We start from the raw sequence: 12,906 nt of genomic DNA, 5'->3' as shown, positions 1-12,906 counted from the left end.
TCGCGATTTAATAGTAGGTTTAATGCTGGAGGTTTCGGGAGGGCGCGATGTTTAATCTTGGGTTTAGTGCTGGAGGTTTGGGGTTTAACAACGCCGCTTCGGCTCCTCAGGGCTGTCGCTGCCCGCGGCCGGCGGTCGCTGAGGGCACCGCCGCAGCCTCGCCGCCGCCACTGAGCATGCTCGGCTCCCGCACATCCGCCCGCGCTCGGCGGCCGCGGGACGCGGCGGGAGCGGTGCCCGGCGGCAGCGGCTCCCCCGGCCACAGCCCCGCGCGGGAGGCGGCGAGCGCAGCGCGGCCCCGCCGCCATGAACGGCGGCGCGGCGGGGGCGGCACCCGCCTTCCCCGGGCCCGTGCAGTGTAAGTGCCGCCGCGCCATGCGCGCTCCGGGGCCCGCGCGGCGGAAGCCCGGTTGAGCCGGGGCCTGGGCAGGCCCCGAAACCTGAGTAGCGCAGGAAACGGGCGGGAGCGGAGCCCGGGAACCTGGCTGGGGGGCGGAGGGGAACCCGGGAATCTGCGTGAGCGCTGCGGGCACCGGGAAGGGCGGGGAGGCGCGGTGGTAGCCCGGCTGTAGCCCATGGCCCGCGGGTCCTGGGCAGTGGTCAGTGGTCCGTGGTCCATGAGTCTTGGGTGGTGGTCCATAGTCCATGGGTCCTGGGCAGTGGTCCATGGGTCCCAGGCAGTCAGTGATCCATAGTTCCATGGTCTACAATCCATGGGTCCTAGGCAGTCGTCCATGTTCCATAGTCCATGATCGATAGTCCGTGGGCCCCAGGCAGTGGTCTGTGGTCTTTGGGACCCAGGCGGTGGTCCATGCTCTGTAGTTCATGGATCCCAGGTGGTAGTCCATGGTCTGTAGTCCATGGTCTGTAGTCCCTGGATCCCAGGTGGTGGTCCATGCTGTGTAGTCCATGCCCTGTAGTCCTTGGATCCCAGGTGGTGCTCCATGCTCTGTAGTCCATGGATCCCAGGCAGTGGTCCACAGGTCCCAGGCAGGCTCTGTGGAGTGATGCTGCAGCCGCTGGGCGAGTACCCCCTGCAGCCCTTTGGGGAAGCATCCCCCCCACCCCACCTGGGGGTCCTGCAGTGACTCCACAGCTCAGGTAATGTGGGCAGCAGGATGTCCCTGTGCCCCTGGGAGCAGTGTCACCCACTCCCACTCCCTTGGGCTGAGCTCCTCACCGCGCTCCTGTCCCCGCAGTCCCCGGCGGCACCACGGTGCTGGTGGAGCTCACCCCCGACATCCACATCTGCGGCATCTGCAAGCAGCAGTTCAACAACCTGGACGCCTTCGTGGGGCACAAGCAGAGCGGGTGCCAGCTCACCAGTGCCACGGCCGGGGCCACCAGCACCGTCCAGTTTGTGTCGGAGGAAACAGTGCCATCCACACAGGCCCAGACCACGACCAGGACCATCGCCTCGGAGACACAGACCATCACAGGTAGCAGTGTCACACACCTGCAGCTTGGAGGCACTTGACTTGTGCCAAGTCTGGCACTGGAACAGGCTCCCCAGGGCAGTGGGCACAGCACCAAGGCTGCCAGAGCTCAAGGAGCGTTTGGATGATGCTCTCAGGCACAGGGTGTGACTCTTGGGGATGGTCCTGTGCAGGGCCGGGAGTCGGACTCGATGATCCTTGTGGGTCCCTCCCAGCTCAGCATATTCTGTGATTCTGTGAAGTGGCAACATGACACAGCCCTCTGCTCATGTGTCCCCATCACACTCAGCTAAAACAGCAGTTCTCACATTAGTTGTCGTGTACCCAAGAAAGAAAAATAGTGGTGTGCTGCCTCCTTGGGTTTGGAGTGACAATAGTTGCTTAATTTGCTAATTGAGATACACACTCTTGCAGAGAATTGCTCAAGTCTTTTGTGTTGTATAACCAACTCGTGCAAACTAATTAAAATTGTCAATACTTATGAAAAATAATGAAATTACTCTGCATTTTAATTTTTTTTAAGAGTGCTTTTGATGAAAAACAGACACAGAACTGCTTTCAGGCACCAATCCAGGCAATTTTTTTGTGAGAACACTGCATTCTCTAACATTGCTCCCACAACTAATTGGCAGGAAAAATATTGCTCAAAATTTCTGCCTATGTGAAGGCTCAAGTGAGGTCCCGATCCTAGAGACATTTAAATAAAATTAGAATTTTGTTCCATGTATGAAGGTTTGCCCTTCTATATATAGTTTTATTTTATTTTGCTGTGGGACCTTACTAAAATCCAAATTATTTGACTTTAATTTGGATAGACAGATTAAGGCAGAGAATCTGGAAGAGCAGTGAAACAAACTGAATTCAGGGCTCACTTCCAGGAATTTTGGTATTATAATCCCTCAACTCAGTGTGGGTTTTGGATGAGTCATTTTTCTGCTTCATATTTACTCATCTTTAAAATGAGGGCAGTTCTATCCATTTGCCCTTTTGGGGTACAGTGTTGTTTAATTGATTTAAAAGCTGCTACTTTGGCTGAGATAGTTTCACCTGTTATTCTTGTGAGTAACAGCTAAAAACAGTAGAGTTGAAAGAGGCTGAACTTTTTTAACAATTATAAAAAAATTTGTTTGCATTTATGCCATTTTGACCACATTTGCCATGTAAATAAGGATTTTTTTTTAGTTCTTTGGGCTATAGCACAGCCAGTGTTGAAAAACAAATATGGCTTTATTTGATATTTGGAAGAAAAAAAGCCTTTTTCCTTTCCCCCTCCCTCAGGTAAATAGGAACACAGGAACAGGAATGGTGCTGGAAAAAAAAACAGAATGTGGAAGTAATTCGTGAAACTAGACAATAATTACATTTTGTTCTGATTAGTCAAGTTAATGTTCTCAAATTAAGCTTTTTTGTGTGTTTAGTTTCTGCCCCAGAGTTTGTTTTTGAGCACGGCTATCAAACCTACCTGCCCAGTGAGAGCAGTGAGCCTCCAGCTGCTGCTGTCGTGTCCACACCACCTAAAGCACGGTCCAAAAAGTCCACTGCCTCACTCACACAGAAGAAACTAAACTGCTGCTACCCAGGTAAGGTGGGGTTTGTACCTCCTTGCTTTTCTTTTGAGCAGTGGGAGGTGTCCTGTAGTGATACACACGGCAGATTTGTCTGTCTGGAGCAGTTCAGATGTACAGAACCTGGAAGACAACCTGTTTACTGAGGGTGTGATGAACTACCAGTGATACCAGGAGTAGCTTTGCTGTTGATTTCACATGTCCTTAGACTTTAGTCCTACACTGTGATGTCCTCTGGTGATGCTGTAGTGGGTTTGAGTGGAGACTTGGGCCTCTGCCCACATCTGTGCCAATGTAAGGGTAGAACCTTGTTACCTTTTTGCTGACTGCCATTGTTGTATGAGAGAAATGTCATACATGAATTTGGCATTTCGTGGTTTGCCTTTGATCGTTTAGCATTTTTATAAGGATGAATTGAACCATCTTTATAAAATGGTCTCTTATTTGGAGACCTAATGAGTGAAAACCCTGCAGGACACAGAAAATGAGCGCAGAACCATCCATGTAGCTGAGTAGTTCTGTTCATGGTGGCAGAAGGTTCAGTCTCTTTTCTTAAACTTGCCTTAATTTGAAAGGCACATTTGAGATGCTGGGCTTTCATTTCTGTGCTCTAGAACTGTAGCCTTTTCCACTTGAACAGAATTCCTGAATGGGGAGCTCTTACCTGAGTTCCCAGTTGCATTAACTGGAAGTCTTATGTGGAATTAATTAATTTCCCCAGCATCCCTTGTGCCCAGTAAAGAACATCTCCGATCCTAGGCAGAGATTCCAGAGACACTTGTTCCAAAGCTTTCAGAAAAGGGTAGGAGTGGATTGCCTCCAAGGAGAAGCATTAGAAAACTAAAGTAAGCTGGTCACTTTTAAGAAGATGTGAGTAAACAACATGGGGATTTCATTCTCTGTTCATACAAAATGTTACTGAAAATAAACAAAATGCCCAGAATTTGGTAGTGTATTTCTATTGTTTTGCTAGATTTTCCTTTAATTTAATCATCTCAATCTTACCGTTTCCAGGCTGCCAGTTCAAGACTTCCTATGGCATGAAGGATATGGAACGTCATCTACGAACACACACAGGTTTATGTAGTTGCTGTATTTTAGTTTTGGTTTGTTTCCTCCTTTTATCTTTTTGCCAAAAGGTATTTTCCTATGAAATAATGTCTCTATAGATAGAATGTGCACATAAGTCTGTACCTTCTAGTACTGTACTGCCCTGTATCTGAGGAATTACCCTCTTTGGGCGAGCCATGTCCCACCTTGGGCAGTCCCACTGACAGCTGTGAGACGTGAACACTGGACGTTGATTGAAGGCACAGGGCTGCAGACCACGGGTTTATCAGGGTGCATGTGTTTATGTGGTGGAAGTACATAAACCCAGAAGTTTATTCTTCATATGAAACAGTAATTCTGTAGTTTTACCTCCCCTCCCCCTAAACCTCAATGTCAGAGTTGTAAAGGCAGAAAGTTCCAAAGGATCTGCTAAATTCGTTGCGCCTCTGCCTGCAGCTTTCTGAAGCATAAAAGAACTCTTTAGCTAATAGGATGGCTGGTGAAATGCAGTGTCCAGCTTCTGAAAACCAGTCCCTTTTCCATCGAGTGTTTGGTGTGTGTTTGTTTGTTCTATCACAACATCACGATGCCAAAATTCACGGTGCGTCGCTGCCCTTCCGCTCGTTCCAGGAGACAAACCCCACAAGTGTGAGGTGTGCAGCAAGTGTTTCAGCAGGAAGGACAAGCTGAAGATGCACATGAGGTGCCACACGGGGGTGAAGCCCTACAAGTGCAAGCACTGCGAGTACGCGGCCGCCGACAGCAGCAGCCTCAACAAGCACCAGCGCATCCACTCCAACGAGCGCCCCTTCAAGTGCCAGATCTGCCCCTACGCCAGTCGCAACTCCAGCCAGCTCACTGTGCACCTCAGGTCCCACACAGGTACCTTCTCGGGCTTGTCAGGGTCAAATGCATGCAGGCACCCCCAAAATACCAGGCAGTGGAAGGATTTAGGGGAATTTCTTTCCAAAGTCGAGAACATGTTTAACATCTCGGCACAAATCTACACCGGTCCAAGGAAAAGACACCCCCCGTTCTTCTCAGGGCTTTTATCATCCCTGACCATCCTGCTGTGGGGGCCTTCAAACATGCCTACAAGAACTTATCTTCTCTCATAGCCAGAAGTCAGCTCCTCTGGAATGCAGGAGGAGAAAACATCTGAAACTGTCTCTGGGAAAGATGTCTTTTTCCAGGCAGGAAACCTTCCTTAAGCAAAAAAACCCTAATCTCCTCCTAGTAAAATCTTCTGGAAGGGTCTTCTACATTTACAGGCTAAAATTCAGATCTCTAAATCTTTGAAGGTCCTAGGGAAAATTTAAAAAGTTATGCAGGTGTCAGGATGCCCAAAAGGGCTGATTTGGATTCTCAAAATCACTGGTGCATCCACCTTCTGTGAACTTCTTAGAATCTAGTAGGGCAATCTAACTCTACTAAAAATACCTGGAAGCAATAAGAAGACAGGTCTGATTCTTGGTAGACTTTCTGCTAAATTGATTTTGAAACTGCCTGTTAGATGTTCTCAGACCGGTAGAACTGAAGGATCTAATTTATTGATTGATTAAGAGCATGGAGGTTTCTGTGTCTCTCAGATCTGGTCCACTCTATTAGAAACACTGAAATTACTTTATAATTGAACTAGTTATATCAGTACAAAACTTAGCTGCATAATTTAATCTTTCTTGCATCAGTAAAATAGCAAGTAATTAGCAATTTAAGTGACATTTTTGGTGACCTTTCTGTGTGGTACCTTCCCTGTGCAGACTGATGAACATTAACAGTGTAGGATGAGCAGCCAGAACTGTATTTTGCTCATGGAATTTTTGCTCTGTGGATAGAAAGCTTCAGCCCCCAGGCTTATAACCATTGCATCGTTTTCTATTTGCTTTGTTTGCAAATGTTTGTCTTTTTTATATCTGTTCCAAGAAGAGGTTTGCTGTAAAGATACTGTTGTACTGTTGTCTTCGTACAGTTGTCTCTGTATTTTGTTTTTCATCTAATCCAGGATAATGGATTACTTTCTGTGTTGTCTTTTATGCATTTGATTAGTTCTGTGAATTTTAGCTGCAAGGTGGTTATGGTTCAGTGATTATTAGATTAGCTTTGAACCTGTCCTGCATCTGATGCTGGATTCGAGTCCTAAACAACAGTAGTTTGGATGTGTGCAAGATGGGATTTATTTTGAGTAGATAAAGGAAATAAATCCCTTGTGCATTGTGAAGGAGGGGAGGGTTAAACCACTCTTTCTCTAACAAAAAAGAATCTTTTATACCTCACAAATCTTCACAAATTTGCTGAAAGGAGGCACAAGAATTTTGAAAGTAATCATTTCATCCCTGTCAGGTTACAAAGCTGTTGTGCACAAAACCAATTTTAGGAGAAAAGGACTGGTATGTAGAATATATTGCTTACTGGAATTAAATTAATTATTCTTAGAAGGTAAGTGTAATCTACATTGCTCAGAGTGAGATCATCTGCACAGCAGTACTCACTGAACTAGTCATCTAAACATCAGTTTCCTGTTAATTGGAGTAAAACTTCTCTTAGAATTAATAATTCCAGGGTCAGACACAACTTTTTGAGGTATATTCAGGCAGTGTCAATTATGGGCAGAAATGTAAAGAAATACACATAGTAGACCATTCTTTAAGTAAACAGAACCAGCACACTTTGCTTTATTCAGTAAAATTAATAATTTATTTCATATATTGAGATATATATTTTTCATATATTGTGCTACTCTGTATATGAAAATTAAGTCATTGAAATACGAACTGTGCCTTCATCAGCAAAGCAGATAAAAATTCAGTAGCTGAGTGTGCTGCTGAGACTGTAAAATAAACTAGATGAACAAACAGTGCATCTTCATTAATAAAATCTGTTTAATACAGATAGTACACTATGTATCTCAATTATTAAACAGATACATGGATTAGCACAGTAGGCCACAACTTGATTTGAAAAATATGCAGCTAAACCTGTGACATATGTAGCTGGGTAAGCAAATTATGCAAAATTATACAGCTATCACAAACTATAAAATATTAACTTATAAAATAAATCAGCCATTTGCAGCTTGATTATTAAAGAGGATAAATGTTTATTGAACTAAACACACTTTCTTTTTCCTTCTCTCACCAAGGGTGTCTTAGTACCTAAAACACAATTCTTCCACTTTTTCAAAATGATACCTGCCTAAAGACTTCTTGTTCAGGTATTTTAGAGAACTACACATTTAGATTAAGAGAAAAAGGAAACAGTTATTTAGTTAGGTTGCTAAGCTTGCTTTGGATTTGTTTTTTTTAATGACTTCAGAATGAAGTCACTGGTCTTTAGCCTGGATTTGATTATGGATTAAGCAGAGCTCCACCTTAACGTGGTCATGCATGTTGTGACATAAGCCTGCAAATAAAGGAAATGCAAAATAGTGGGTTAGATCCAGGCAATTGGAATGGTTATTAGGGAGAATCACATAAACAGGCTTACGGAGACCTTGCAGATGTGTGTTCATTTTTCATGCTTTATCAGTTAAGAGTTTGAATGCAAACTGATCTTATGTGACCTGTGGAGCATTACTGGGTGTGATACATGGTGCAAATATCTCTGTCTTGATTGCTGCAATGCCAGAAGAACAAAAGCTGTGTTACTTCTCTATGTAAGCACATTTCCCCACAGTCACATACTTTTTCACAGTCTCACATTTGTCTTTTCCAGGTAAATTTATGTAGCTGTGATCCCTCTTCTTTCCTTTTTTTTCCCTTGCAACTGTGGTATTGCTATGGTTGTGCAGTCAGCTGACACTGACCTGGGTATGGACTTCTGTCCCTACATCTCCCTCTGTCCTGGATTTTCCACTGCCTTCCTGTGCCAGCCACATGAACCAGGCCAAAAAAACTCATCTGTTTTTCTGGTCAACTAATCTAACTCAGCAAATGTACAGGGAAGGCAGTAAGGGATAATGGTTAAGGTATATATGGTTGAGCAGTAAAGCTGGTGTCCATTGAGCACTTGTTTCTGCAGTAGCCTACCCTTTACATAGGCTTGAAGTTAACCTGCAAGCCTCCTTGTGAATCTTGTGGTGTAATCCTGAGGCATGGATGTGTTTCCTTAGACTTAAAAATACAGCAGCTCTTAAAGTTACAGTGTTTATTTTTATTAATTTTACACGCTAGTCGAGATATCCTGTTGCTAAAGAGAGACAAATGAAATACTTCAGTCGCTTCTCTGGAGCACACTGAGCAGTTTTATACACAAAATGAACTAAAAATGGAGAATTTCCAAGGGTCAGTTGTGAAAAAGCAACAAGATGTGGGCAGGTGTGCTCATGGAGAGTTTGCACACAAATATGTCAGACCAGGTGATAATCCTGTGCACTGAAGTTCTTGTCATCTGGAAAATACACTGGGAGTTTAGAACAAGTCACCTGTACATAATTCATTAGCTCTCAGTGTCTCATTGTAATCTGAGCTGTGGGTTGTGTTGCAGGAGATGCTCCTTTCCAGTGTCAGATGTGCCCTGCTAAGTTTAAGATCAACTCTGACCTGAAGAGACACATGCGTGTGCACTCCGGAGAGAAACCCTACAAGTGTGAGTTCTGCGAGGTCCGCTGCGCCATGAAGGGCAACCTGAAATCCCACATCCGGATCAAGCACAGCATGGAGAACACTCTCAAGTGTCCAGAGTGTGACTTTCAGTGTGGAAACAAAACCAGCCTTCGGCACCACATCCGAACTCACCAGCCCGAGCAGCCAGTGAAGTGCTCGGAGTGCAGCTACTCGTGCTCCAACAAGGCAGCGCTGAAGGTGCACGAGAGGATCCACTGCAAAGATCGGCCCTTCAAGTGTGAGTTCTGCAGCTTTGACACGAAGCAGCGCAGCAACCTGACCACCCACGTCAGGAAAGCTCATGGAGACAAAGTCAAGACCAAGAAGCAGTCCATGGAGAAGAAGGAAGGAGACAGGCCAAAGCAAGGTGGCTCCAGGCAAGTTGCCAAATTGGATGCCAAGAAGGCATTTAAGTGTGACCTGTGTGATGCTTCTTTTGTCCGGGAAGATTCTCTCAGGAGTCATAAGAAGCAGCACAGTCTGTATAATGGATCTAAAAATAACGAGCTGGCTGTCCTGCAGCTCCAGATGGACCCCAGCCGGCAGAACAGTGCCCCGATCACCGTCAGCCACCTCCAGGTCCCACTCCAGCCCGCTCAGGTTTCCCCATACAACGAGGGGAGGGTCAAGATCATCGTGGGCCACCAGGTCCCTCAAACCAACAGCATTGTCCAGGCTGCCTCGGTGAACGTGGTGCCTCCTGCCCTGGTCAGCCAGGGCCAGGAGGAGCTGCCGGCCAACGGCCGCCTGCAGCTGCTGGGCCAGGTGAGCCTGGTGGCCCCAGCCCCCCCTGCCATGGCCTCAGGGGACACCGGGCCCGTGGCACAGCCGGCAGTGCTGCTCACCACCCACGACCAGGGTGATGGCAGTGCCCTGCACCAGGCTCTGATTCCTGCTGCCCCCGTCAGCAGCCACGAGGCTGCCGCCAGCCAGGCCTTCATCACCAGCTCTGGCATCAGCTGCTCTGACTTGGAGGGCCTGAATGCCTTGATACAGGAAGGGGCAACAGAAGTGACTGTGGTCAGCGATGGGGGGCAGAGTATAACGGTGTCCACTGCAGCTCCCCCTCCTCCCATCTTTTCTTCCTCCTCCCACACTGAAGCCCCAAAGCAGACCTACTCCATCATCCAGAGTGGAGCACACACAGCTCTGCTGTGCCCAGCAGACTCCATACCAGATTAGTCACAAACACTGTTCCTGCTCACATCTCTCTCTGAGAGGCAGTGCTGATCTCAGCAGAAATCCACAGGACATCAGTGACTGCAGGATTTATCCTCCAAAGCCAAATATACATTTTACTTGTCTGTACATGGAAACGTTCTTGTTCCTGAAGAGGAGGATGTATTTATATATATTTATGTGCCTCTATTGAGATGGGAGGCTGTATTCTTTGTAAAATCTGAACATCAAAGCAACTGTTGCCAGTGTCCCCAAGCAGTGAGATTCCCACAGTATGGCTCCTGTATTATGCTGCCTAAAATAAGAAAGCCTCACCTTATGCTGAATTACTATCCCAGCAGTCTTTTTCTTTTGTACACACACAAAAAGACAAAAGTTTGAGCCATTCTGAAGTTTATTTTAGTGAAGTGTCTTTCAGTTCCATGCTGTGTGTGCATTCACTGCTCCTGGCTGATCTCTAAGTAAATTCCTACTACTGGGTCTAATCCAGTTCTGGTAAAGTTTAGTGGGGCTGTTCCTTAGTATCTGTAGAAATTGCTGGAACCTGGCACTTGGAAATACTTAGGCAGAAGACCAGGTGATTGTTTTTAGAAAACAAAAGAATTTTGTCCCTTCATCAGTAGTAACTTACTTTGTTAGCAAGAACACAATTGCAAATTATCTCCCTGGCACAGTGATCTCTGTCAGAGGCACCTGTGATTTAAAGAGAAAAATGACTGCAAATATATATTTTTACAAACGCTCCTAACATTTTGTTTTTATTTTGATGCTGCCTGTTTGGAGTTGCATGGGTAGTAAAAGTGCATTGCAGTTTGAGTCTCAGTCATGAGGGGCTTGCATGTCAGAGACCCTGCTGATGGAGCTTTCCAAGGGCTCCAGCTGGACAAGAAACTTCTACCTGGGACATGGGACAGGAGGTGGTGGCCATGGGCTGAGGGGTTAGAGCTGGTGGCTGTACCTGACTGCAAAGGGGTGATTTTACGATAAAAGTTTGGCTGTGATATCTGAGTTTTGAGATGTGGCAAGAACTAATACAACAGCTGTAGTCGGACAAAGTGCTGATATTGGTGGGTAAGGTGGGCAGGCTTTTGGGTGTAGAAAGTTACACCAAGCCTACAAACTTCTAAGTGCAAATGTACCACAACTTGGCAACTAAAAAAGGCAATTAATTTTCCCATACTCGTTGATGTAAGTGAACTCTGCAGGGAGGGTTTCCTGAGCTCCAAGTATTCTGTGTCATCCATAGGTGGTGCCAGAGGCCCAAAGAAACTTTGGAGTGTGCTCTGATCTCCTGGATGATGTTTCCTCTTTAAGAGTTCCCTGCCCTTAACTTTGCCAGGTAAAAGCATTTCCAAATTCACTTCTGGAAGACGTTACAAAAAGCTTGGCTGTAAAAATCTTACTTTCACCTAAGATAAAAAGCAGCAAATAAAAAGAAGTGTCAGACATTTTCTACATGAAGCAGATCTGTGGCCAAAACTTATTTATGTTAAACTGATAATTTTTTACTCCCTGTTCATTAATCTTATTCTGTACATAGTTGACAGCCACAGAATTGTTGGGCGCTGCAAGAATGGCACAAAATATGGGATTCTGAGGAAGTTGATGGTTTGAACTGCCTTTTATGTGTGTTTGCCCCTGCCTCCAGCCCTGCACCCAGGGGATGCACCTCCAGGGATCTCACCTTCAATCTAATGTCACACTTAAGGTTACACAGCTCTGTTACCTGCACTGCAGTTTCACAAAAAGCCTTGTTTACCTTCTAAAATAGGAAACCAGCAGATTTGTCATACTGTAAAGACTCCCCTTGGTTCTGGTCCTGCCTGTGCCTCGAAGATAAACAGGAAAGATAATAAAATGGTGTGAATGAATAGACAAAGCTTAGTGCTGCTTCTTTAACATTGTTAGGCTGATTGCATCATGTTTCAGTGAACAATCTAGAGACTTCTTTTCCTCCACCCTAAAAAAAAAAAGCAGCTGATAACCCAGGCTGACATGGGGGCAATTTATTTTCAATTTTCTCTTCCAATATTCCAGCTTTATTTCTGTGTATGACAGTAATGGTCTTTGTGTTTTGGAGCTGGCAGAAGCAGATTGTTTTAATCTCTGATATTCATTTAATACATTCTTCATGTTATCAACAGAACTATCCCTGGAGAGAGCCTGGTAATTCATAACAAGTGTCTCTTGTAGAGCTCACTTGCTTTTGAGCACATGGTAAATAAATCGTATCCCTCCCTCTCCAGAGATCTGCCAGAGCCTCAGAGCTCTGGAGCAAGTTGTCTTTTTCCAGGACAAAATACTGGGATGGATTTTTGTTCCTGCTGCCTGAGGATCCCCAAGCTCCCCTGGTAAGTGTTGAGCCCCAGGAGCATGACTTAGTCCTGCTCACTGGTTACAAAATGGGTGATGCTCTGGCTCTGAGAGGGAAATGTAAAACTAAATATTCCAAGGTTTGCTTCCTCCAGGACATCCCTGGCAGGTTCTGTTCTCTGCACAGGCTTGTGCTTTTTACACGGTTTGCTTGTGGGGTCCCAAGTGTGAGTTTACAGCGTGTTCCCTCCTCCCTCCTGTGTGAGGGCAAATCTGGCTGCTTAAAGAGCTGAGGTGACACAGAGGCAGAGCACTGGGCAGGCAGTGGAGCGTGGCCTGTGTGCATTTCAATAACCCAACTCCTGCTCTTGGGCCTTCCCAGCCTTTGGGATTTTGTTGCTGTTACTCCATGACTCTGCTTTTTAAAGCCAGACATCCCATGAGCAGAGGCTCATCCTCCGCAAGACCCGCTCGAACGTGCTGTCCCCTCGTGTTTCTGGGAGGTAGAAACACTCAGCAGGAAAAAAAACTCCAAAGAAAAGTTTGTCTTGGACACCTTTAATTGTGTTTTGGGGAGGCTGGTGTGGGAGTGAGCCCCAGGTCAGTGTTCCCAGCAGGGCTTGGTGTTGAGTCTGAGCAGTAAACCAGCAGCACTCCGGATTGAGCCCTGCCAGTGGTGCTTAACCTTTCATGTGGTTTTGATAAAAACTTTAGCTGTCATTTGCATCAAAATGGCAGATTCCTGCTCAAAACCAGCCTCAA

The 12,906-nt window shown here is 45.9% G+C and overlaps 1 protein-coding gene across 3 annotated transcripts; it reads left to right on the top strand.

Moving 5' to 3' along the window:
- The first annotated feature begins 306 nt into the window (after window positions 1-306).
- ZFP64 (ZFP64 zinc finger protein) lies at window positions 307-11,702 on the top strand. 3 transcript variants are annotated; one of them, XM_032705194.1, is made up of 7 exons: window positions 558-885; window positions 970-1,023; window positions 1,200-1,439; window positions 2,855-3,016; window positions 4,016-4,078; window positions 4,682-4,933; window positions 8,534-11,702. In XM_032705194.1, exons 1-7 carry the CDS (start codon window positions 861-863, stop codon window positions 9,832-9,834), a joined length of 2,097 nt encoding a protein of 698 aa, XP_032561085.1. In that variant the 5' UTR covers window positions 558-860; the 3' UTR covers window positions 9,835-11,702. The 3 variants fall into 3 exon arrangements, with proteins under 3 accessions (XP_032561086.1, XP_032561085.1, XP_032561084.1); XM_032705193.1 differs by having other exon boundaries at window positions 935-1,023; XM_032705195.1 differs by lacking the exons at window positions 558-885; window positions 970-1,023 and adding an exon at window positions 307-358.
- The last annotated feature ends 1,204 nt before the right edge of the window (window positions 11,703-12,906 follow it).

The sequence above is a fragment of the Chiroxiphia lanceolata genome, chromosome 17, assembly GCF_009829145.1.
Source record: "Chiroxiphia lanceolata isolate bChiLan1 chromosome 17, bChiLan1.pri, whole genome shotgun sequence".
In the NCBI taxonomy this organism is placed as follows: Eukaryota; Metazoa; Chordata; class Aves; order Passeriformes; family Pipridae; genus Chiroxiphia; species Chiroxiphia lanceolata.
The sequence above is the reverse complement of the archived record's forward strand: the minus strand, read 5'-3'. Positions and strand labels throughout refer to the sequence as shown.

Bases quoted from the DNA above. Each gene is read 5' to 3' on its own strand.
- ZFP64 (XM_032705194.1), top strand. From the start codon at position 861: ATGGTCTGTAGTCCCTGGATCCCAG. The intron at 1,024-1,199 runs GCGAGTACCCCC...CTGTCCCCGCAG, and splicing joins AGTGATGCTGCAGCCGCTGG to TCCCCGGCGGCACCACGGTG. The intron at 4,079-4,681 runs GTTTATGTAGTT...CGCTCGTTCCAG, and splicing joins TCATCTACGAACACACACAG to GAGACAAACCCCACAAGTGT.